The sequence below is a fragment of the Zea mays genome, chromosome 3 (assembly GCF_902167145.1).
Source record: "Zea mays cultivar B73 chromosome 3, Zm-B73-REFERENCE-NAM-5.0, whole genome shotgun sequence".
Taxonomy (NCBI): domain Eukaryota; kingdom Viridiplantae; phylum Streptophyta; class Magnoliopsida; order Poales; family Poaceae; genus Zea; species Zea mays.
This window is the reverse complement of record NC_050098.1, coordinates 172,130,798-172,154,992: the sequence shown is the minus strand read 5'-3', so window position 1 is coordinate 172,154,992 and position 24,195 is coordinate 172,130,798. Positions and strand designations below refer to the sequence as shown.

Sequence of the window (24,195 nt, the reverse complement as noted above, 5' to 3'; positions counted from 1 at the left end):
GGATACTCGACAGCGGGTGCACAAACCACATGACCGGGGAGAAAAGGATGTTCTCCTCATATGAGAAAAACAAAGATCCCCAACGAGCTATCACATTCGGGGATGGAAATCAAGGGTTGGTCAAAGGTTTGGGTAAAATTGCTATTTCACCTGACCATTCCATTTCCAATGTTTTTCTTGTTGATTCATTAGATTACAACTTGCTTTCTGTTTCCCAATTATGTCAAATGGGCTACAACTGTCTTTTTACTGATATAGGTGTCACTGTCTTTAGAAGAAGTGATGATTCAATAGCATTTAAGGGTCTGTTAGAGGGTCAGCTATACTTAGTGGATTTTAATAGAGCTGAACTCAACACATGCTTAATTGCTAAGACTAACATGGGTTGGCTCTGGCATCGCCGACTAGCCCATGTTGGGATGAAGAATCTTCACAAGCTTCTAAAGGGAGAGCACATTTTAGGATTAACAAATGTTCATTTTGAGAAAGACAGGATTTGTAGCGCATGCCAGGCGGGGAAGCAAGTTGGAGTCCATCACCCACACAAGAACATCATGACGACCGACAGGCCGCTTGAGCTACTCCACATGGATCTATTCGGCCCGATTGCTTACATAAGCATCGGCGGGAGTAAGTATTGTCTTGTTATTGTGGATGATTATTCTCGCTTCACTTGGGTATTCTTTTTACAGGAAAAATCTCAAACCCAAGAGACCTTAAAGGGATTCTTGAGACGAGCTCAAAATGAGTTCGGCTTAAGGATCAAGAAAATAAGAAGCGACAACGGGACGAAGTTCAAGAACTCTCAAATTGAAGGCTTCCTTGAGGAGGAGGGCATCAAGCATGAGTTCTCCTCTCCCTACACGCCACAACAAAATGGTGTAGTGGAGAGGAAGAATCGAACTCTATTGGACATGGCAAGAACCATGCTTGATGAGTACAAGACACCGGACCGGTTTTGGGCCGAAGCGGTCAACACCGCCTGCTACGCCATCAACCGGTTATATCTTCACCGAATCCTCAAGAAGACATCATATGAACTCCTAACCGGTAAAAAGCCCAACATTTCATATTTTAGAGTTTTTGGTAGCAAATGCTTCATTCTTATTAAAAGAGGTAGAAAATCTAAATTTGCTCCTAAAACTGTAGAAGGCTTTTTACTTGGTTATGACTCAAACACAAGGGCATATAGGGTCTTTAACAAGTCCACTGGACTAGTTGAAGTCTCTTGTGACGTTGTGTTTGATGAAACTAACGGCTCTCAAGTAGAGCAAGTTGATCTTGATGAGATTGGTGAAGAACAGGCTCCATGCATCGCGCTAAGGAACATGTCCATCGGGGATGTGTGTCCTAAGGAATCCGAAGAGCCTCCAAGCACACAAGATCAACCATCCTCCTCCATGCAAGCATCTCCACCAACTCAAAATGAGGATGAGGCTCAAAATGATGAAGAGCAAAATCAAGAAGACGAGCCACCTCAAGATGATAGCAATGATCAAGGGGGAGATACAAATGATGAAGAAAAGGAGGATGAGGAAGAACCAAGACCGCCACACCCAAGAGTCCACCAAGCAATCCAACGAGATCACCCCGTCGACACCATCCTCGGCGACATTCAAAAGGGGGTAACTACTCGATCTCGGGTTGCTCATTTTTGTGAACATTACTCTTTTGTTTCCTCTATTGAGCCACACAGGGTAGAGGAAGCTCTCCAAAATTCGGATTGGGTGGTGGCTATGCAAGAGGAGCTCAACAATTTCACGAGGAATGAGGTCTGGCATTTAGTTCCACGTCCTAACCAAAATGTTGTAGGAACCAAATGGGTCTTCCGCAACAAGCAAGATGAGCATGGTGTGGTGACAAGGAACAAAGCTCGACTCGTAGCAAAAGGGTATTCACAAGTCGAAGGTTTGGATTTCGGTGAAACCTATGCACCCGTAGCTAGGCTTGAGTCAATTCGCATATTATTGGCCTATGCTACTTACCATGGCTTTAAGCTCTATCAAATGGACGTGAAAAGTGCCTTCCTCAATGGACCAATCAAGGAAGAGGTCTATGTTGAGCAACCTCCCGGCTTTGAAGACAGTGAGTATCCTAATCATGTCTATAGGCTCTCTAAGGCGCTTTATGGGCTCAAGCAAGCCCCAAGAGCATGGTATGAATGCCTTAGAGATTTCCTTATTGCTAATGGCTTCAAAGTCGGCAAGGCCGATCCTACACTCTTTACTAAAACTCTTGAAAATGACTTGTTTGTATGCCAAATTTATGTTGATGATATTATATTTGGGTCTACTAACGAGTCTACATGTGAAGAGTTTAGTAGGATCATGACACAGAAATTCGAGATGTCGATGATGGGGGAGTTGAAGTATTTTCTAGGATTCCAAGTCAAGCAACTCCAAGAGGGCACCTTCATTAGCCAAACGAAGTACACTCAAGACATTCTTGCTAAGTTTGGGATGAAGGATGCCAAACCCATCAAGACACCCATGGGAACTAATGGGCATCTCGACCTCGACACGGGAGGTAAGTCCGTGGATCAAAAGGTATACCGGTCGATGATTGGTTCATTGCTTTATTTATGTGCATCTCGACCGGACATTATGCTTTCCGTTTGCATGTGTGCAAGATTCCAATCCGACCCTAAGGAATCCCACCTTACGGCCGTAAAACGAATCTTGAGATATTTGGCTTATACCCCTAAGTTTGGGCTTTGGTACCCTCGGGGATCCACATTTGATTTACTTGGTTATTCGGATGCCGATTGGGCGGGGTGCAAAATCAATAGGAAGAGCACATCGGGGACTTGCCAGTTCTTGGGAAGATCCTTGGTGTCTTGGGCTTCAAAGAAGCAAAATTCGGTCGCTCTTTCCACCGCCGAAGCCGAGTACATTGCCGCAGGACATTGTTGCGCGCAATTGCTTTGGATGAGGCAAACCCTGCGGGACTACGGTTACAAATTAACCAAAGTCCCTTTGCTATGTGATAATGAGAGTGCAATTAAAATGGCCGACAATCCCGTCGAGCATAGCCGCACTAAGCACATAGCCATTCGGTATCATTTTCTTAGGGATCACCAACAAAAGGGGGATATCGAGATTTCTTACATTAATACTAAAGATCAATTAGCCGATATCTTTACCAAGCCACTTGATGAACAATCTTTTACCAGACTTAGGCATGAGCTCAATATTCTTGATTCTAGAAATTTCTTTTGCTAAGCTTGCACACATAGCTCTTTTGAATACCTTTGATCATATCTCTTTTATATGCTATGACTAATGTGTTTTCAAGTTTATTTCAAACCAAGTCATAGGTATATTGAAAGGGAATTGGAGTCTTCGGCGAAGACAAAGGCTTCCACTCCGTAACTCATACTTCGCCACCACTCCGAGCAACTCTCTCTTCTTTGGGGGAGAAATGAGCATCAAGGAAAAGGACTTCATCCTTGGGGGAGAGAGTAAAAGCTCAAACGCAAAAGGACTTCGTCTTTGGTATAATCTTAACTCACTTATTTATGACCAAAGGGGAAGATTGCACTTCGAGGGCTCTAATGATTCCGTTTTTGGCGATTCATGCCAAAAAGGGGGAGAAATGAGCCCAAAGCAAAAGGACCGCACCACCACCACCAAATTCAAAAACTTAGTGCTTTCCAAAAGTCTTTATCATTTGGTATCCTATTGTGTTCAAAAGGGGGAGAAAGTAGTATTTCAAAAATGGTATATCAAAACCCTCTTGAACACTAAGAGGTGGATCTCTTTTAGGGGGAGTTTTGTTTAGTCAAAGGAAAAGCATTTGAAACAGGGGGAGGAAATTTCAAATCTTGAAAATGCTTTTGCAAACTCTTATTTATTTACCTTTGACTATTTGCAAAAGATCTTTGAAATGGATTTACAAAAGGTTTTGCAAAAACAAAACAAGTGGTGCAAACGTGGTCCAAAATGTTATATAAGAAAGAAACATTCCATGCATATCTTGTAAGTAGTTTTATTGGCTCAATTCCAAGTAACCTTTGCACTTACATTATGTAAACTAGTTCAATTATGCACTTCTATATTTGCTTTGGTTTGTGTTGGCATCAATCACCAAAAAGGGGGAGATTGAAAGGGAATTAGGCTTACACCTAGTTCCTAAATAATTTTGGTGGTTGAATTGCCCAACACAAATATTGGACTGACTAGTTTGCTCTAGTGTATAAGTAATACAGGTGCAAAAGGTTCACATCTAGCCAATAAAAAGACCAAGTGTTGGATTCAACAAAGGAGCAATAAGGCAACCGAGGGCACCTCTGGCTGGAGGCACCGGACTGTCCGGTGTGCACCGGACAGTGTCCGGTGCGCCCGTAGACTTCGTTTTCTACCCTTCGCCAGAGGACTTCGACTTCAACCCTTCGCCCTCGGGAATTCGCGGAGGCCGGCGCGCTATAATTCACCGGACTGTCCGGTGTGCACCGGACATGTCCGGTGCGCCAACGAACCGCGGCCTCCGGAACTCGTCATCCTCGGGTTTTCACGACAGCCGCTCCGCTATAATTCACCGGACTGTCCGGTGTGCACCGGACTGTCCGGTGTGCCAGCGGAGCAACGGCTCTCTGCGGCGCCAACGGCTCCCTGCGCAGCATTAAATGCGCGCGCAGCGCGCGCAGACGTCAGGGCTGCCCATACCGGTGCACCGGACATCAAACAGTGCATGTCCGGTGTGCACCGGACACCCAGGCGGGCCCACAAGTCAGAAGCTCCAACGGCTAGAATCCAACGGCAGTGATGACGTGGCAGGGGCACCGGACTGTCCGGTGTGCACCGGACTGTCCGGTGCGCCATCGAACAGAAGCCTCCAGCCAACGGTCAAGTTTGGTGGTTGGGGCTATAAATACCCCAACCACCCCACCATTCATTGCATCCAAGTTTTCCACTTCTCAACTACTACAAGAGCTCTAGGCATTCAATTCTAGACACATTCAAAGAGATCAAATCCTCTCCAATTCCACACAAAACCCTAGTGACTAGAGAGAGTGATTTGCCGTGTTCATTTGAGCTCTTGCGCTTGGATTGCTTCTTTTCTTTCTCACTTGTTCTTGAGATCACAACTCCATTGTAATCAAGGCAAGAGGCACCAATTGTGTGGTGGCCCTTGCGGGGAAGTTTTGTTCCCGGCTTTGATTAGAGAAGAGAAGCTCACTCGGTCCGTGGGACCGTTTGAGAGAGGGAAGGGTTGAAAGAGACCCGGCCTTTGTGGCCTCCTCAACGGGGAGTAGGTTTGCAAGAACCGAACCTCGGTAAAACAAATCTCCGTGTCTCACTTGCTTATTCGCTTGGGATTTGTTTTGCGCCCTCTCTCGCGGACTCGTTTATATTTCTAACGCTAACCCGGCTTGTAGTTGTGTTTATATTTATAAATTTCAGTTTCGCCCTATTCACCCCCCCTCTAGGCGACTATCAGTATTAGACGGCAAACTTTATTTAGTTGATTTTGCAAAAGAAGAGGCTGGTCTAGATGCATGCTTAATAGCTAAGACTAGCATGGGCTGGCTGTGGCATTGCCGCTTAGCACATGTGGGGATGAAGAACCTTCACAAGCTTCTAAAGGGAGAACACGTGATAGGTTTGACTAACGTTCAATTCGAAAAAGATAGACCTTGTGCAGCTTGTCAAGCAGGTAAACAAGTGGGAGGAGCACATCACAGCAAGAATGTGATGACCACCTCAAGACCACTGGAGCTGCTGCATATGGACCTCTTCGGACCCGTCGCCTATCTGAGTATAGGAGGAAGTAAGTATGGTCTAGTTATTGTTGATGACTTTTCCCGCTTCACTTGGGTGTTCTTTTTGCAGGATAAGTCTGAAACCCAAGGGACCCTCAAGCGCTTCCTCAGGAGAGCTCAAAATGAGTTTGAGCTCAAAGTGAAAAAGATAAGGAGCGACAACGGGTCCGAGTTCAGGAACCTTCAAGTGGAGGAGTTCCTTGAAGAGGAGGAAGGGATCAAGCACGAGTTCTCCGCTCCCTACACACCACAACAAAATGGTGTGGTAGAGAGGAAGAACAGGACACTCATCGATATGGCAAGGACGATGCTAGGAGAGTTCAAGACCCCCGAGCGCTTTTGGACGGAAGCCGTGAACACGGCTTGCCACGCCATCAACAGGGTCTACCTTCATCGCCTCCTCAAGAAGACGTCGTATGAGCTACTAACCGGTAACAAACCCAATGTATCTTACTTTCGTGTATTTGGGAGCAAGTGCTACATTCTAGTAAAGAAGGGTAGAAATTCTAAGTTTGCTCCCAAAGCTGTAGAAGGGTTTTTGTTAGGTTATGACTCAAATACAAAGGCGTATAGAGTCTTCAACAAATCATCGGGTTTGGTTGAAGTCTCTAGCGACGTTGTATTTGATGAGACTAATGGCTCTCCAAGAGAGCAAGTTGTTGATTGTGATGATGTAGATGAAGAAGATGTTCCGACGGCCGCTATACGAACCATGGCGATTGGAGAAGTTCGGCCACAGGAACAAGATGAACGAGATCAACCTTCTTCCTCAACTATGGTGCATCCCCCAACTCAAGACGATGAACAGGTTCATCAACAGGAGGCGTGTGATCAAGGGGGAGCACAAGATGATCATGTGATGGAGGAAGAAGCGGAACTGGCACCTCCAACCCAAGTTCGAGCGATGATTCAAAGAGATCATCCCGTCGACCAAATTCTGGGTGACATTAGCAAGGGAGTAACTACTCGGTCTCGATTAGTTAATTTTTGTGAACATTACTCCTTTGTCTCTTCTATTGAGCCTTTCAGGGTAGAAGAGGCCTTGCTAGATACGGACTGGGTGTTGGCCATGCAAGAGGAGCTCAACAACTTCAAGAGGAATGAAGTTTGGACGCTGGTGCCTCGTCCTAAGCAAAATGTTGTGGGAACCAAGTGGGTGTTCCGCAACAAACAAGACGAGCACGGAGTGGTGACGAGGAACAAAGCTCGACTTGTGGCAAAAGGTTATGCCCAAGTCGCAGGTTTGGACTTTGAGGAGACTTTTGCTCCTGTGGCTAGGCTAGAGTCCATTCGTATCTTGCTAGCATATGCCGCTCACCATTCTTTCAGGTTGTACCAAATGGATGTGAAGAGCGCTTTCCTCAACGGGCCAATCAAGGAGGAGGTGTACGTGGAGCAACCCCCTGGCTTCGAGGATGAACGGTACCCCGACCACGTGTGTAAGCTCTCTAAGGCGCTCTATGGACTTAAGCAAGCCCCAAGAGCATGGTATGAATGCCTTAGAGATTTCTTAATTGCTAATGCTTTCGAGGTTGGGAAAGCCGATCCAACTCTTTTCACTAAGACATGTGATGGTGATTTGTTTGTGTGCCAAATTTATGTCGATGACATAATATTTGGTTCTACTAATAAAAAGTCTTGTGAAGAGTTTAGCAGGGTGATGACGCAGAAATTCGAGATGTCGATGATGGACGAGTTGAACTACTTCCTTGGGTTCCAAGTGAAGCAACTCAAGGACGGCACCTTCATCTCCCAAACGAAGTACACGCAAGATCTGCTAAAGCGGTTTGGGATGAAGGACGCCAAGCCCGCAAAGACTCCGATGGGAACCGACGGACACACCGACCTCAACAAAGGAGGTAAGTCCGTTGATCAAAAAGCATACCGGTCAATGATAGGGTCTTTACTTTATTTATGTGCTAGTAGACCGGATATTATGCTTAGCGTATGCATGTGTGCCAGATTTCAATCCGATCCTAAGGAGTGTCACTTAGTGGCAGTGAAGCGAATCCTTAGATATTTAGTTGCTACGCCTTGCTTCGGGCTCTGGTATCCAAAGGGATCTACCTTTGACTTGATTGGATACTCAGACTCCGATTATGCTGGATGTAAGGTCGATAGGAAGAGCACATCAGGGACGTGCCAATTCTTAGGAAGGTCCCTGGTGTCATGGAACTCTAAGAAACAAACTTCCGTTGCCCTATCCACCGCTGAGGCCGAGTATGTTGCCGCAGGACAGTGTTGCGCGCAACTACTTTGGATGAGGCAAACCCTCCGGGACTTTGGCTACAATCTGAGCAAAGTCCCACTCCTATGTGATAATGAGAGTGCTATCCGCATGGCGGAAAATCCTGTTGAGCACAGTCGCACAAAGCACATAGACATCCGACATCACTTTTTGAGAGACCACCAGCAAAAGGGAGATATCGAAGTGTTTCATGTTAGCACCGAGAACCAGCTAGCCGATATCTTTACCAAGCCTCTAGATGAGAAGACCTTTTGCAGGCTGCGTAGTGAGCTAAATGTCTTAGATTCGCGGAACTTGGATTGAATTGTAGCATACATGTGTTTATGCCTTTGATCATGTTCATTCTGCATTTTGTTGCTTATTGTGGTGCTCAAGTTGTACAAACACTCCCTGGACCTCACAAGTCCGTTGCAAAGTGATGCACATGTTTAGGGGGAGTTGTGTTACAACTTGACCCTTTGAGACTAACCATATGCTTGAGTTTGCTTGATTTAGTCTCGAAGAAGAATTGAAAGGGAAAAGGTGGACTTGGACCATGAAAGACTTCCATTGCACTCCGATGAGAGGGTAACTTATTCCAAGTCCATCTCATGAACTCTTATTGCCATTTGCTCTTAATTGAAGATTTTGGTGAGGCAATGGGGTTAAAGGGCCAAGTTTGATCCCGTTTTTGTGCTTGATGCCAAAGGGGGAGAAAATAAAGGCCAAAGCAATAAATGGATCAGCTACCACTTGAGAGATTTGAAAATAGTAGAGTAGAGCTTTTGGTTTGTCAGAGCTTTTGGTTTGTCAAAACTCTTTCATTGTCTCTTTTGTCAAAAGTTGGCTTCTTGTGGGGAGAAGTAGTGATTATGGGAAAAAGGGGGAGTTTTTGAAATCTTTGATCAATCTCTTTTGGAATGACTCTCTTTATGCTTCAACATGTGTGTTTGACTTAGAGATAGAGATTTGAGTTTGATTTGCAAAAACAAACCAAGTGGTGGCAAAGGATGATCCATATATGCCAAAATTGAATCAAAAATGAATTTGAGTTTTATTTGAAGTGATTTTGCACTTGTTCTAGTTGCTTTATGTTGTGTTGGCATAAATCACCAAAAAGGGGGAGATTGAAAGGAAAATGTGCCCTTGGGCCATTTCTAAGTATTTTGGTGATTGAGTGCCAACACAAGTGCTTAAATGTGAACTTATGCCCATGGATGAACAAAGTGCAAATCACGAGTAAAGGTATGTTTCTAAGCCTTAGTACATTGGTTTTGTGTACTAATATACTTGTCTAAGTGTTAGAAACAGAAAGAAGAAGAAAAGAAGTGAGGTGCAAAAGACTTGGCTGTGTACAGCCAAGACTCAGCTCGGTCTGGCACACCGGACTGTCCGGTGGTGCACCGGACAGTGTCCGGTGCGCCAGACTGACTCGGCGTGAAGAGGCCGCTCTCGGGAATTCGCCGACGGCGTACGACTATAATTCACCGGACTGTCCGGTGTGCACCGGACTGTCCGGTGAGCCAACGGTCGGCCGGGCCAACGGTCGGCCGCGCGATCTGCGCGGGACACGTGGCCGAGCCAACAGTCGGAAGGGGGCACCGGACTGTCCGGTGTGCACCAGACATGTCCGGTGCGCCAACGGCTCCCAGATCTGCAACGGTCGGCTGCGCTGTTTAAGGAAAGAAATCGGGCACCGGACAGTGTCCGGTGTGCACCGGACTGTGCGGTGCACCCGACGACAGAAGGCAAGGATGGCCTTCCAGATTTGCTCTCAACGGCTCCTAGCTGCCTTGGGGCTATAAAAGGGACCCCTAGGCGCATGGAGGAGAAACACAAGCAACCTTAGAGCATTCTTGATCATCCACACTCAGTCTTTGCGCATTCGTTTGTCATTCTAAGTGATTCGAGCTCCGTTCTAGTGAGAACTTTGAGATAGTCTTTTGAGCTCGATTCTTGGCCGTGTGTGTGCGCATTTTGCTGTGGATTTGTGTGTGTTGCTTTCCTCCCTTACTCTGTGCTTCTTTGTGAAATTCAATTGTAAGGGCGAGAGACTCCAAGTTGTGGAGATTCCTCGCAAACGGGAAAAGATCAAAGTAAAGAAGAACACCGTGGTATTCAAGTTGATCGTTGGATCACTTGAGAGGAGTTAAGTGCAACTCTCGTCCGTTGGGACGCCACAACGTGGAGTAGGCAAGTTTTGTACTTGGCCGAACCACGGGATAACCACCGTGTCATCTCTGTGATTGATTTCTTGTGGTTATTGTGTTTTGGCTCCTCTCTAGCCACTTGGCAATTATTGTGCTAACAATTAACCAAGTTTTTGTGGCTATAAGTTTAAGTTTTACAGGATCACCTATTCACCCCCCCCCTCTAGGTGCTCTCACCCCTTCCAGGGGGCTGTTGGCCACCACCACGCCCGCCGCGGCCACGGCCACGGCCATTGGTGCGCTGGCCACCAGTGGGCACACCGTGGGAGCGCTGCTGCGTAGCTGACGGGTTCCCCTAGCGCGGTGTGGAGGAGGGACCAGACGGGGCCTGCTGCTGATGCACGACGAGGGCCGTGGGCGGTGAGGGCGGGCGAGCGTCAATCTCCATCTCCTCCAGTAAGAGATGCGTTCGGGCCTCAGTGAACGTTGGCAACGGACGATGCATCTTGAGAATTGACACCATGTGGCGGAACTTTCCGCTCAAGCCACGAAGAAGGGTGAGCACCATCTGGCGATCACCGATGGGGTCGCCGAACTCGGCGAGAGACGCGGCCATGGTTTCCAGACGACGGCAGAACTCGGTAATCGTCAGGGAGTCTTGGCGGAGGTTGCGGAACTGCGTCTCGAGCAACAGGGCGCGAGACTCCTTTTGTCCGAGGAACTCGTCCTCGAGATAGCACCATGCCTCACGTGCGGGGCGTTGACGGATCAGGAGCGACTGCTGCAGGTCGCCGGAGACGGTGCCGTAGATCCACGTCAAGACGACGCAGTCCGCCTGGAGCCACGCGGGGCGCTCGGGGAACAGCTCATCGTCGAGCACGTGGCGAGTCAGCGCGTACTTGCCGAGGACAGTGAGGAATATCCCGCGCCACTTGGTGTAGGTGTTCGTGGCCTTGTCGAGGATGATGGGGATGAGCGCCTTCACATTGACGACGGCGGTGGCCTGCGCCCAGACGGCTTCGTGGGCGGCTTCGTACTCGGCGAGGCGACGGTCCTCGGCAGCCTTGGCTGCTGCGGCAGCGGCCTCGTCCATGGCGGGGGCGAGCAGGGGGACGAGAGACCCGGCGGCGCGCGAGGAAGTTGGGGCGAGCAGCAGAGGAGGCCCGGCGGCGCGCGTGGATCCGGGGGCGAGGAAGGCCGGGAAGACCGCGCGGGCCGCGAGGTCCACGGGCGGGGAGACCGCGCGTGCGTCGTGCTCCTCGGACGCGCCGCGACGGAGGGGAGCGGCCGTACGTGAGCGCCGCGCGGCGGTGTCGCAGGGCGGGGAAGGCCGGGAAGACCGCGCGGGCCGCAAGGTCCACGGGCAGGGAGACCGCGCGTGCGTCGTGCTCTTCGGACGCGTCGCGACGGAGGGGAGCGCGCTGACGAAGGTCGCAGGCGTCGAGGGAGAAATCGAGGCCGGCTCGGCGGCGCTCCAGGCGAGTGAATCGGCGGAGCGACGAGCGTGGATCAGGCGCGGCGATCGGCTCGGCGGCGCTTCAGGCGAGTGAATCGGCGGAGCGGCGAGCGTGGACCGGCGGCGCGCGAGGGATGCAGAAGCGGATCGTAATCCTCTGATACCATGTAAGAGTATGAGAATGTTGATTGTATTCCATCTCAATGTACAGTGGTACATAAATAGACACCATACAGGCCTACATGCCACTAATCAAGGATTGGCTACTATAATTACACATTCTATAATTACAGCAGTCTGACAGATCAAGATCAGATCAATCTATCTCAATTTATATAGATTACGATGAATAGTAGAGTATTCAAAGAAAGCCTCGCCTTGCGGGTGGAGGTGCATGGACAATTTTCTACTAGCACATATAGCACTGGAAAATATCAGGACAGAACCTGAACCTGCATTATAGGTGTATATTCGGGTCGCCCGGCCCAAGCTCAAAAAGGGTCGTATTGTTTGAATTTCGTGCTGGCCCGACCCGTTTGAATTTCGGGCCGTATCGGGCCGGCCCATGGGCCTAGCCCTCGGCTCACGGCCCGGCCCGTAATTGCTTAAACGTGTCGGGCTCATTTCGGACGGCCCGAAATTATAAAAGCCCGAAATTCACATCAGAGCCCGAAATTCAAAACAAATTTAATAAAACAAATAAAAGTAAGACAAATAAATTTTACCAAAAGCAAACTTAATATTTATATTAAGTTACTAGAGCTATGCAATAAATACCTCGTTTACAAATCATATAGCACTGGAAAATATCAGGACAGAACCTGAACCTGCAGTCCTGCATGAGATCTGTCACCATCAGGACTAATAATTGCGAAGCACTTCAATCGGAATTTGTCCAGCTAACATATCGTGCCTAATAGTATAATTTTTATCTGTATTTTTTAAGTACAAGACGACGATGACAATAACAACAAAGTATTTTTGTCCCAAACACGTTAGGGTAGGTTAGAGATAAAACCCCATATGAAAACCTCAGAGCTCAACACCAAAGAAAAGAAAATGGAGACAAAGGCAAAGGAGAACCGAAAAACGACGAAACGGGAAAACAATAAAAATAGATAAAACTCACAAGAACCAGCAAGATCTAAAGGGGCACAAGAAAAGGTCAAACGATTAAAGAGGAAAAACGAAACTACAAATAAGGGTTCTGGCACGTGAATTGCACACTTCCACCTCTTCCTATCCACGGCGAGCTCTTTATCAATATTCCACTTCTGCAGGTCCCTTTTCACAGCCTCTGTTCACGTCAAGGTTGGTCGACCTCTACCTCTCTTCACATTCTCGGGACGTCTAATTATTTCGATATGCACCGGTGCCTCTTCAGGTCTTCGTTGGATATATCCAAACCATCTCAAACGATGTTACATAAGCTTCTACTCAATTGACGTCACTCCTACTCTCTCTCGTATATCATCATTCCGGGCTCGATCTCTCCTTGTGTGGCCACATATCCAGCGCAACATACACATCTTTGTCACATTTAGTTGTTGGACATGTCGTTTTTTAGTGGGCCAACCTTCTGCTCCATACAACATAGCCGGTCGGATTGCTGTCCTATAGAATTTGGCTACTGGAGCTCAAGACAACAGAAAAAAATCAGAACATCGGCTACTGGAGCTCAGTATGCTCGAAAATTGGAATGGTTCCCATCTGTTCGGAAACTCTAGCAACCAACGTCCGATCGGGGATCGCTCCAATGGTCTTGGTTCGTTTTTTCATCTCACGGTTCGGCTTTTGAGCAACACTGGAGCTGCTGTCAGAAAGGCTACCTGCATGACAAACAAGTAGGGCCAATCCCTTCTGGAAGACTGGAACGGACGAACTGCCACAGTAGACTGAACACTGGCACACAGCGCCCTCGGATCTGCCGCTCTCGTCTCGCTCGCTCGCGTGCATTGGCCGACAAGGGACGCCACGCCGGCGTGGCTGCTCACGTGTTCTCAGTTCTTACCCTGCGCTCTCGCCGCCCGGGGCAACTGGCGAGCGAGTGTGGCTGCCGCTTCCTCTCCGAGTCAGGCGCCATTTAATAATTCAATTCTACCCCCAAGCCCACGCTTCCGAATTCACCGACTCCTCCTCCACGCCGCGTCGAGATCGCTCAGGCCTTCGCTTCCAGCAACTCCACCACTCAGCCCACCCGCCGGAGCAATGGGGAGCACGGGGCGCGAGCCGGAGGTGACCCGCGCCGACTTCCCCGACGGCTTCGTCTTCGGCGTCGCTACCTCCGCGTACCAGGTTAGTACCCGGCCGCCGCCGTCCCCATCTCATCCCGCGGGGCCGCCTTCGCTTGCCGTCCCGTCCCGTCCCGCCGCGTGCTTGCGCCTTGCCTACGCCTGCACACCGCGCGACAGCTAGTGCACGCGCTGGCTTGCTTTGGTGGGTCTCTACTTCTGAGATTCGAATCGGAGTGGTGGGTTCCACTGTTTGGTCTCTGTTTTGACTGTAGTTCCGAGCTCTGACGCCGTCAATGCGTTTTAAGCTTCTTCTGCTTGTCAATCGGGGTTTCAGCTTAGTTTGGAGGGTGTGGAGTTGATTCAGCTCGGTTTGGATGGACTAAGGTTTATAATCGACAAATTTTCACCTTACAATTTTTCACACTATTCAGCTCGGTTTGGACGGACTAAGGTTATATAGTCATTTTAGCTTGTGCACGCTTTGCTGCTCTAAGGTTTACCGGGCAAACACTGGACGACAGGTGAACGGGGATGCACAGTTAGGAGGTAAATAGTGTGGTATACATGTATAGTTGTTGTTGCCGTCCGCAGCTGCAGGGTGTAGAGTGGGGGAGTGATGAAAGAATAGGAGTTCATGTCTAAAGTCGGGTTGCATAAATCTCAAGCTGGACTGGACTATTAGTTGACTCAAAGATGCAGAGTTTTTCGGGGACAAAATGGTGCCTGTGCCTAGAGCCCTACACACAAGAAAGACAGAATGGAAATACAGATAGGAAACCACCCTCCTTTCTGTTCCTTTCTCTCTAACACTGGAAGTTACGTCTGTAGATTGAAGGAGCGAGAAGGGAGGGAGGCAAAGGAGACAGCATATGGGATGTATTTACAGATGACAAAGGTTTGCTTATCTGGTTCCTTTATGCTCTCTTTTTTAGGAGATTCCTTTATGATCTTGAAATACATATATTTAACCATTTGTGTTCAAACACGTGCCTTTTCAGAACATGTCTTAGACAGAAGCAATGGAGAAATTGCAGTTGATCACTACCATCGATACAAGGTATTGTCTACCATTCCTACAGATGAGAAAAAGAATCAACAAAAAAAGAGCGGCGGGTGGAGGGGCACATTCTTCTTGGTAATAGGGTAACTATCAACGAATTGAAATGTTTGCTATAAACTTTTCAGGAAGACATTGAGCTCATGGCAAGTCTAGGTTTTAGCGCATACAGATTTTCTATATCTTGGGCGCGTATATTTCCTGGTATGCTAAACTTACCGGATAGAAGATCCATTTTATAACTGCACGTGACATGGACCATGATATAAATATCTGAATTTTCTGCTGCTTCTCAATGCTAATACAGATGGCTTGGGGGGAAATGTCAATGATCAAGGAGTCGCCTTCTATAATGACCTCATCAATTTTATGATTTCGAAAGGTACCATATGTTTTACTGAATAAATTTAAAGGTTACAGAGCTTATAGTTGTTAACCGTTCGACTGTCTGGCAATAGGTATTGAGCCTTACGCAACTCTATATCATTGGGATCTTCCAAACAATCTTCAGAAGACTCTGGGGGGCTGGATTTCTGACAAGATTGTGTAAGTCACTGCAGGCATCTTTAGTGTGCAGTATGATTACCAAAGTTTTCTTGACGCTTAAACGGATGATTACATATGAGATTCTTTTCGAGACAATTTTTTATCCAGAAGTGGTTGCAACTTGATTTTCTGTAGTTTATATGAGTTTCTCACCATAAAACATATCCCAGGGAGTACTTTGCATTGTATGCAGAAGCTTGCTTTGCAAATTTTGGAGACAGGGTAAAGCATTGGATAACGATCAATGAACCTCTCCAAACTGCAATCAATGGTTATGGGATTGGAATTTTTGCACCTGGAGGATGCCAAGGTGAAACTGCTAGATGTTACTTGGCTGCCCATCACCAAATCTTGGCTCATGCTGCTGCTGTTGATGTTTATAGAAGAAAATTCAAGGTCCGTTTTAGTTCTTATATGAACTGCCTTGAGGTCCTTATGTGGGTAGTGTAAATCCTGGATTCCTGGTCCTGGCATTCTTGCTCCTGAAAGCAGCTGGTTGGTTCCATTAGGTCTTTGTTAGTATGGGTTCCTTTTTACTCTCTTTTTTTGGACTCTTCCACGTTTCTGTATCTACTGTATCATGCTTACACACTAAGTTCCTTGTCTATAATGAGAACTGGAAGTTTGGAAACGTACTGCAATTCATTTTATTTCCTACCAGTATTGTATTTGGTACCCTCATCATCATTTCATTGCTTTCTGGCAGTATATTTTGTTCATCTGATGGTTTTACATGTTACAAAAATAGGTTGCACAAGGTGGTGAAGTAGGGTTGGTTGTTGATTGTGAATGGGCAGAGCCATTTTCTGAAAATGTGGAAGACCAAATTGCTGCACAGCGGAGGCTTGACTTTCAACTTGGATGGTATGTTGCTATTCATATTACTAATATCACATGGGCATGTCTTCCAACATTGTTTAGCTTTTAGACTAGTTTTTCCCCTTAAAAAAGGCATAGATTCCTCCCCATCCCCACAAAACATACAGATTTATGTAGTATAATGTGCCAACATTTATTTGGTTTTGTGTTCCTAGGATAATGTGTGACATCGGCTGACTAATTTCCTTTTACTTAAAGGTACCTAGATCCAATATATTTTGGTGATTACCCAGAAAGCATGCGTCAGCGACTGGGCAGTGATCTTCCAACCTTTTCAGAGAAAGATAAAGAGTTCATGAGGAACAAAATTGATTTTGTTGGAGTAAATCATTATACTTCAAGACTCATTGCTCATCTCCAAAATCCAAATGATGTTTATTTCTACCAAGTGCAACAAATGGAGCGAATAGGTATGGTACTTCAGCTATGAAGGATAAAAAAATATTATTTAGATACCAGAGGTGTTCAAGAGCGTTTCCTCAGGGGTGGGGTCAGAGAAGAGGAGGGCCATTTGGTGAAACCTTAAAAGTTACGAACTTCAATAACTTTTAAATTATTTAGTTTGAAAACATATGTGTAGAGTTGTATTTAAAGTGTTTGCAAAATATCACGATCTTAAAGGATTTTAACTCTTGAAGAATATTCTAGAAGAAGTTGGTGGTTGAGAATGTGCATTGGAGACCATGCAAAACATTTGTCCGGAGGGAGTAATAAATAATATGATGAAATCCACTTTCCTCAACTTCTATTTATGTTTTTCTAAAGGGTTTCATGATTTCACTGAGTAGAGGGTTTGCACTGAATATTTCCCCCTATAACATTCCAAGGGATGTAAGGCGAACGACTTCATCCCAACTTCAGAAAGATGGGTTAGAAATTGGGCATTTCAATAGGATGGGGAGAGAGACCCTGTTGGAGACTACAATCCTAGAAGTTAGGTGATTTCAGCAATAACATCTCAACTCTAGCTATCTGTGTACAAAGAGAAAGAGTGTTTAGGTTGTTCGCTTCGGATTAAAGCCAGGTGTTCGGACTGCCATAGAGACAACATTGTAGAAGCAGTAAAAACCGGTACAGATTAAAGCTAAGCGAACATGATGGTTATTTGTAACTGGGTCAAATGTTATAGGAATAGTGGAAAATCGACGTCGGTGTATGCGGTTGAACTACTATGTTTGCAGTCTTCCTTAGTCCTTTGCTCAATTTTAGATTTACTCGAGATCATTCCTGCATATTATTATTATTATTATTATTATTATTATCATTATTATTACAAGTCATTCTTTAAGTTATTTCAGGGTAGGTGATCATCACCTAGGGTGACAAATAGCGTTGCATATTATTATTGTTGTTGTTGTTATTATTATTAATGATGATGATAATAGTAGTAGTAGTAATAATCTGACGTTTATTCTTTTGGCAGAAAAATGGAATAGTGGTGAAAAAATTGGTGAAAGGGTCAGAATGCTGCACTGAACTTCTTTCTCCGTGTGTAAATTATCTGGTTCTCTCCTAACATACTGTCTCAAATTTGTGCAGGCTGCATCTGAATGGCTTTTCATAGTTCCTTGGGGCCTTCATAAGTCACTTAATTATATAGCGAAGAAGTACAATAATCCAGCAATTTATGTTACTGAGAATGGTAAGGCTTCCATACCTCCCAAAACCGAAGTGAAACAACGTCGGATATCTAATACTGGTAACATAATATTGTTAGAGATTGTATCCATGAATATCTTTTAGATTTGTACTCCAAGCCATATTGGCCCTATATATATGAAGGGTCACCACCCACCTAAGGATGTGGTGTTTTCCATCTATCTTTCTGCATAGTACCAACAATCTAGGCTTTCCTCCTGGTGCCCTAGCCCACCAGTCATCGACCCCCTCCCATTCTCTGGCGCCGCCTCTCCTATGCGCTGACCCTACCCTCCCTTGGGTACCTCCTCCTCTATGACTCCCCACACCCGTCGACACTCCTCGTCACCCTGATCATCGGACTGTATCGTGTTTTCCATCACCTTTGCTACCTCGGCGACCAGTCCATCACAGACCAAGTACAACTTTCGTGCCCTCCAACTCTACACCACTATTTGCATTAAATCCTATGTTTCTATCATCTTTGAATCCTAGAACCCTAACTACACTCGTTGATCCAACTTTTTCACAACCATGTGTGACAAATTCGCCCTCATGGTGCATGTCGAAGACACCACGACCGCCTGGCCTACAGATCCATCTTGGTTGCATGCGGGATGGTGCATTCATAGCTGGCTCTATGGATCTGTCTTTGATGAGGTCCCGCCATGGTTGTCGATTAGACTACGTGCCAGCTTTGGGTCTCCATCGAGGCGTTAATCGCCCCTTCACGCTGACAAAGCTCCACAAGTGATCTTCCTGAGTCATGAGTTTCACTCCATGACCTTGGGTGATCTGCCCATCAACGAGTATTGCAAGAGGATGAAGACTCTTGCCGACCCCTCTGTGATGTCAGCGTTGTCATCTATGATCCCTAGCTTGTCCTAAACTTCCTCCACGGCCTCAATGTGTGCTACACCAACAACGTCGACGATATCACTAGTGCTAAACCCTTGTCATCCTTCGTCGAAGCATGCAACAAGCTAATCCTCAAAGAATTGTGCTTCACCAACGATGTCAAGAATGCCCAGGCTACCACCCTAATAGTAGCTAGCTCGAGCGCTACTCCTGTAGGTGACAACGTCCGCTGTAATTGGCGCAAGGGCCATGGGAACCAACAACACTCACGGACATGTCCTTTTGGCCCATGGGTCTCTTTGAACCCATGAGGTGTGCTGCCTATTGGCCCTACTTAGCACTCACCTTCTGCGGATCTTCTCAAACTTTATCCCTAGGCCAACACCTTCTTTGATGAGTCCTAGACATCTCCAACCACCCAACCAAATGACCACAACAAGCTGGGGTGTGGGGGATAGATATCCCCCGGGTTCTCATGTACACCGAAATGTGTCATGGGCCGCCTGACAGGTTTTCTCCTAGGTTGTCCTACGGGATGGCCCAGCTAGACATAACCAGGCTGGGCAGGCCCGATCTAAGCCGACAAAAACCGACGCCCAAGTTAAGCGCTACAGGAGCATGGACGTATCGAGCGGTGCAGTTGTGATCACCCGATAGGCTAAACCCTCGGCAGTAACTCAGACGGATGGATGAAGAGGACTCCGAATATGTAGGTACATAGTCTGCGACACAGAAGGAGATAAGCAAGTAGATAGAAATCATCGCTTGTAATGGGATAACTCTCCCTGATCGTGTATATAAGGTCGGGAGGTACCCCCTACCATTTCATCCCATCTTAGCCTACAGCACCCACAGCTCTCAGCTTGTAATCCTCACATCAATACCAGAACCACCACAGGAAGCAGGGTATTACGCGATTCCACGCGGCCCGAACCTGTATAAGTCTGTGAGTCACCCCGTCGTGCTACAGCACGACCCATCGAGCCGCAATCAACGACGTCGTCCTACCCAAAAGCATCACGTGGGTAACCCCGTGGTGTGTGGTCGGGTCACAAACACTGACAGGGTGTGGTCTCAACCTACTATGGGCAGCAGCAGCAGACGCCATCCCCAGCTAGGACCCATCTGGTCTGGTGGCTGCTCTACAACAACTACAACTTTAGGGATCTAGCCCCTGGGTCCTCGACACTGGCGTCACCTCCCACATGTCATCATCGGATTGTAATACTCCTCTCCTGCTTCCCTCCCTCCCATTCTTCCATTATTGTTGGCAATGACAACTCCCTTCCTGTTCTTGCCCAGGGCCACTCCCTTCTTCCAACTTCATCCTCTATTTTTCATCTTGACAATGTTCTTGTTGTCCTCTCTCGTTCATAATCTACTGTCTGTACGTTAGTTTACTCGTGACAACCTTTGCTCCATTGAATTTGACTCCTTTTTTGTTAAGGATCTTCAGTCCATACGGGAGATGCTTTGTTGTGCTAGTGACGGTGATCTCTACACCTTCCCTGCCACTATTGACACACATGCCCACCTCATTGTCCCCTCTGTTGTGTGGCACTAGCGTCTTGATCATCCGGTCTCAGTTACCCTAGCTACCCTATAGAATATCAGAGTCATCTGTTGTAATAAAATAGATTTCTTTATTTGCCTCTTCTATCAGCTTGGCAAACATACATGGTTACCTTTTGCTCGGTTAAACTCATGCACTTCCGCTCCCTTCGAGTTTCTTGTTGGGACATCTGGACTTCTCTAGTTTGTAGTACTTTTTCTTTACTATCTTGTCATTCTAGATGATTTTGTCATTATTGCTTGACATTTTCCATGCAATGCAAGTCTGAAGTAGACTAACTAATCACTAATTTCTTTCAGTTTGCACATACCCAGTTCAACTCGCCCATCTAGTATTTTGAGGCGATAATGACATAGAATTTGTTAACAATGCCACTGGCTCCTTACTTCTCATGGCACCCTGTTACACCTATCCTGCCTTTACACCTCCGCTTAGAATCGAAAAGCTAAATGTATCATTTGTACACTTAATAACTCTGTCTGCACCATGCTCCTTCATGCCTCCATGTCACACCCTTATTGGGCTGAGGCCCTAGCAACCGCCACTTACATCCTCAACAAGTGCTTCTTCTCCATTATCCGCAATCATATGCCAGATTCTCCAAGGCACGCAACTAGACCTCACCCATCGTAGAGTTTTTGGCTACCCATGTTTTCCAACTTCTCCGTGATTGCCCCTAATAAACTTGCCCCCTCATCTTACAAAGGATATCATTGCCTCGACCTTGCCACACGCCATGTCATCATCTCCATGTGGCTGGGTGCAGAGGCCAGGCCAATGGTGCAGTGCTGCAACTGCAATGCGTCTCGGTGGTGGGCAATGGGTGACAGGTGTGTTTCGATGCGGTGGTGGACAACATCTAGCGTGGCAGGGCGGCCCGGTGGAGCCGTGGAGCTTGCATACGTGGATACGATAGGCGATGTGGCTATAGGTGTACATTTGGGCCGAGCCTGATGGGCTGGCCCGAAGCGCGAAAAAAAATCACGTCGCAGGCACGACCCGAAATATTTTAGTGTCGGGTCGGCACGGCCTGATATATCGGGCCAGGTTTGGGCCGAGGTCGTGGCCCATGAGCGGGCACGAGCACGGTCTGTTTAAGGCAGGCACGAAATGACCCGTATAGAGGCACGAAAAGACCCATATATTTATTAAAACCACACTTCATTCCACACTTTCATGTACTTGATAAAGAACACAAAGATAGAGATAATGTTAGTTAAATGTTTTTTGTAGCTTTGAATTAGAGTATGTGATGTAATTTTACTTTTGTTATGAACATTAGATAATGAACTGAACTTACGAACTTTGTATAGAGCTCATTATACTCTTTTTCCTTCTAACAAAATGATTTGTAAACGGGGTAGTCATTGCATAGCTTTGGTAACTTACAAATATTAAGTTTGCTTTTGGTCAAATTTAATTTTCTTATCTTTTATTTGTTTTATTAAATTTGTTTTGAATTTAGGGCTATGATGTGAATTTTGGACCATGATGTGAATTTCGGGCCAAAAACAAAATTTCAGGCCAAAAAATGAATTTCGGGCCCTGATGTGAATTTCGGGACAAAAATTGAATTTCGGGCGCCCGAAATGAGCCCGGCACGTGAAGCAATTACGTGCCAGACCGTGGGCCGAGGGTGTACACCTATTGATGTGGCCGGGCCTTTTCGGGCTTGGGTCGGGCCGGGCGGCCCGAATGTACACCTATTGATGTGGCGTCCAGACTCAACATGTGTGGAGGCGACGTGTAGCGGTGGCCAATGGTGGAGCCCGAGCACATGCCCAGGCTCTGGCTCCGTCGTTGCTGCTACACGAACATCACATCTCCGTTTCTTCGGCGACCGTTGTGTATTGTGATAATGTGAGTGTTGTATGTATGACGACCAATCCAGTGCATCACCGTCGCATGAAGCATATTGAGATTGACATGCACTTCGTTCGTGAGAAGGTCTCCTTTGGGCCAAGTTCGGGTGCTCCACGTGTTGTCCTCTCACCTATTCGCCGACATCATGACCAAGGGCTTGTTTGTTCAATTGTTTACTGCTTTTCAGTCCAGTCTTTGCGTCTGTGATTCTACTGTTGTGACTGTGGGCGAGTGTTAGAAATTGTATTTAGGCATAACTTTTAGATTTGTAATTGTCTTGCATTCTAAGCTATATTGATTTGTCTTGTCCTCCAAGCCATATTGGCCCTATATATATATGGTCACCCCACCTAAGAGTTTGGTGTTTCCCATCTATCTTTCTACAGATAGAAAATAAGTCATGACAGGAAATTGTACAAATGTGTAGTGACTCAAATCTTGAATTGCTGAAGTCAATGCCATTACAGTTTTCTGTCATTCCTTTGCATTGCATGAATCAAGGTCGAAGATAGAAGTATTTTGTGTCCTATAATTTTTTTCTGTCCCATTTCAATTTCCTGTAGGTAAGGTACAGTTACAAATATCGCATATGATTTAGCATTTTAGTGGAGACTGAAATAGTAAAAAAAAAACAAGAGCCTAAACAGTGAACAACTGCTGCACCATTGAATATATTATTGAATATGCAAGCCCAAGATGCAAAGGTTGTAAGTTGTTTGTACTGTCTTATTTGTTATATTTGGAAACAGAGTTTCAGCTCTGTCCTATTTTGTGTTCTAACCGAACCGCTTAATACGAATTTACAAATATCTGCATATTTGAAAGCTTTAATGCTATCCTGCAAAAAAATTGGGCGGGTCCAAATGTGTGGTTTTGACAGCCAAGTGTTGGAACTATTTGTTATTGTGATACAGATGGCGGTAGTTTTGCTTGCACGCGTGATAGCTTTTACTGCCATTGGCATGCGCTGTTTCTGACCCATCTGAATAAAAAAAAGACAGAGCGCGCGTGGATTATGATGTTTCTTTCGTGCATGCAGGCATGGATGAAGAGGACGATCAATCCGCAACGCTTGACCAGGTCCTAAACGACACGACGAGGGTCGGTTACTTCAAAGGGTACCTCAATTCAGTTGCGCAAGCGATCAAGTAAGCCTTTTTTTTGTTTCGCTGCCCATCACATGCATAGCCAAGACCAAGGACAGGACGTGCGTGAGCTACTACAATATGACGACCGACACAAGCAGGCACTAACGAGTGGTTTTGACTGCAGGGACGGAGCTGATGTCCGCGGGTACTTTGCGTGGTCGTTCCTGGACAACTTCGAGTGGGCAATGGGCTACACCAAGAGGTTCGGCATAGTCTACGTGGACTACAAGAACGGGCTGTCCAGGCACCCGAAAGCATCGGCGCTGTGGTTCTCGCGCTTGCTCAGGGGCGAGGCTGGCACTGGCACAAGCTGAGCGAACTGCACGCAGGAAGCAAGCACAGAACGTCGTTATTACAATATAAATATTCCACACAACTAGACGTTTTTCTCCTGTTGTTGTATCGTACTACTGTACAGTAAGCGCCAATAAGCTAGCCTCAGATGTGTGCTGCCTGCCTATACCTCTAGTGACTGCCATTGATCCAGCACTAGCTGAAATGTACCCGGCCTCCAAGAATCAGCACCAGAATATATGCTTTGAATTGAACTCATGCATGCTATGCTAGGCGGGGGCGGCACGGCACTCTGGTTACAGATAGCACCAATAACTGTTGTACTATTCACCTGCAGGTAGGTAAGGTTGTGCTGTCATTACTGATGCAGATGTTCGTCTGTATTGCGCTGGAGCTCTGGATCATTAGGGCCAGGGCACTTTTTAACAGTTTTAGGGTTCAGGTCCCTTTTATCTTTTGGTGGTGGTGGTAGGGAGGAGATGTTCCGTGTCTTGTCAGTGTTGTAGGACAA

General features: G+C 46.6%; 1 protein-coding gene across 1 annotated transcript; it reads left to right on the top strand.

Annotated features, from left to right (window-relative positions):
* The first annotated feature begins 13,606 nt into the window (after window positions 1-13,606).
* LOC100280071 (uncharacterized) lies at window positions 13,607-23,941 on the top strand. The gene is made up of 13 exons (NM_001153011.1): window positions 13,607-13,889; window positions 14,657-14,723; window positions 14,827-14,885; window positions 15,014-15,089; window positions 15,193-15,267; window positions 15,344-15,431; window positions 15,602-15,827; window positions 16,180-16,295; window positions 16,509-16,720; window positions 17,734-17,768; window positions 17,850-17,952; window positions 23,282-23,390; window positions 23,515-23,941. Exons 1-13 carry the CDS (start codon window positions 13,803-13,805, stop codon window positions 23,702-23,704), a joined length of 1,443 nt encoding a protein of 480 aa, NP_001146483.1. The 5' UTR covers window positions 13,607-13,802; the 3' UTR covers window positions 23,705-23,941.
* Window positions 23,942-24,195: the final 254 nt, after the last annotated feature.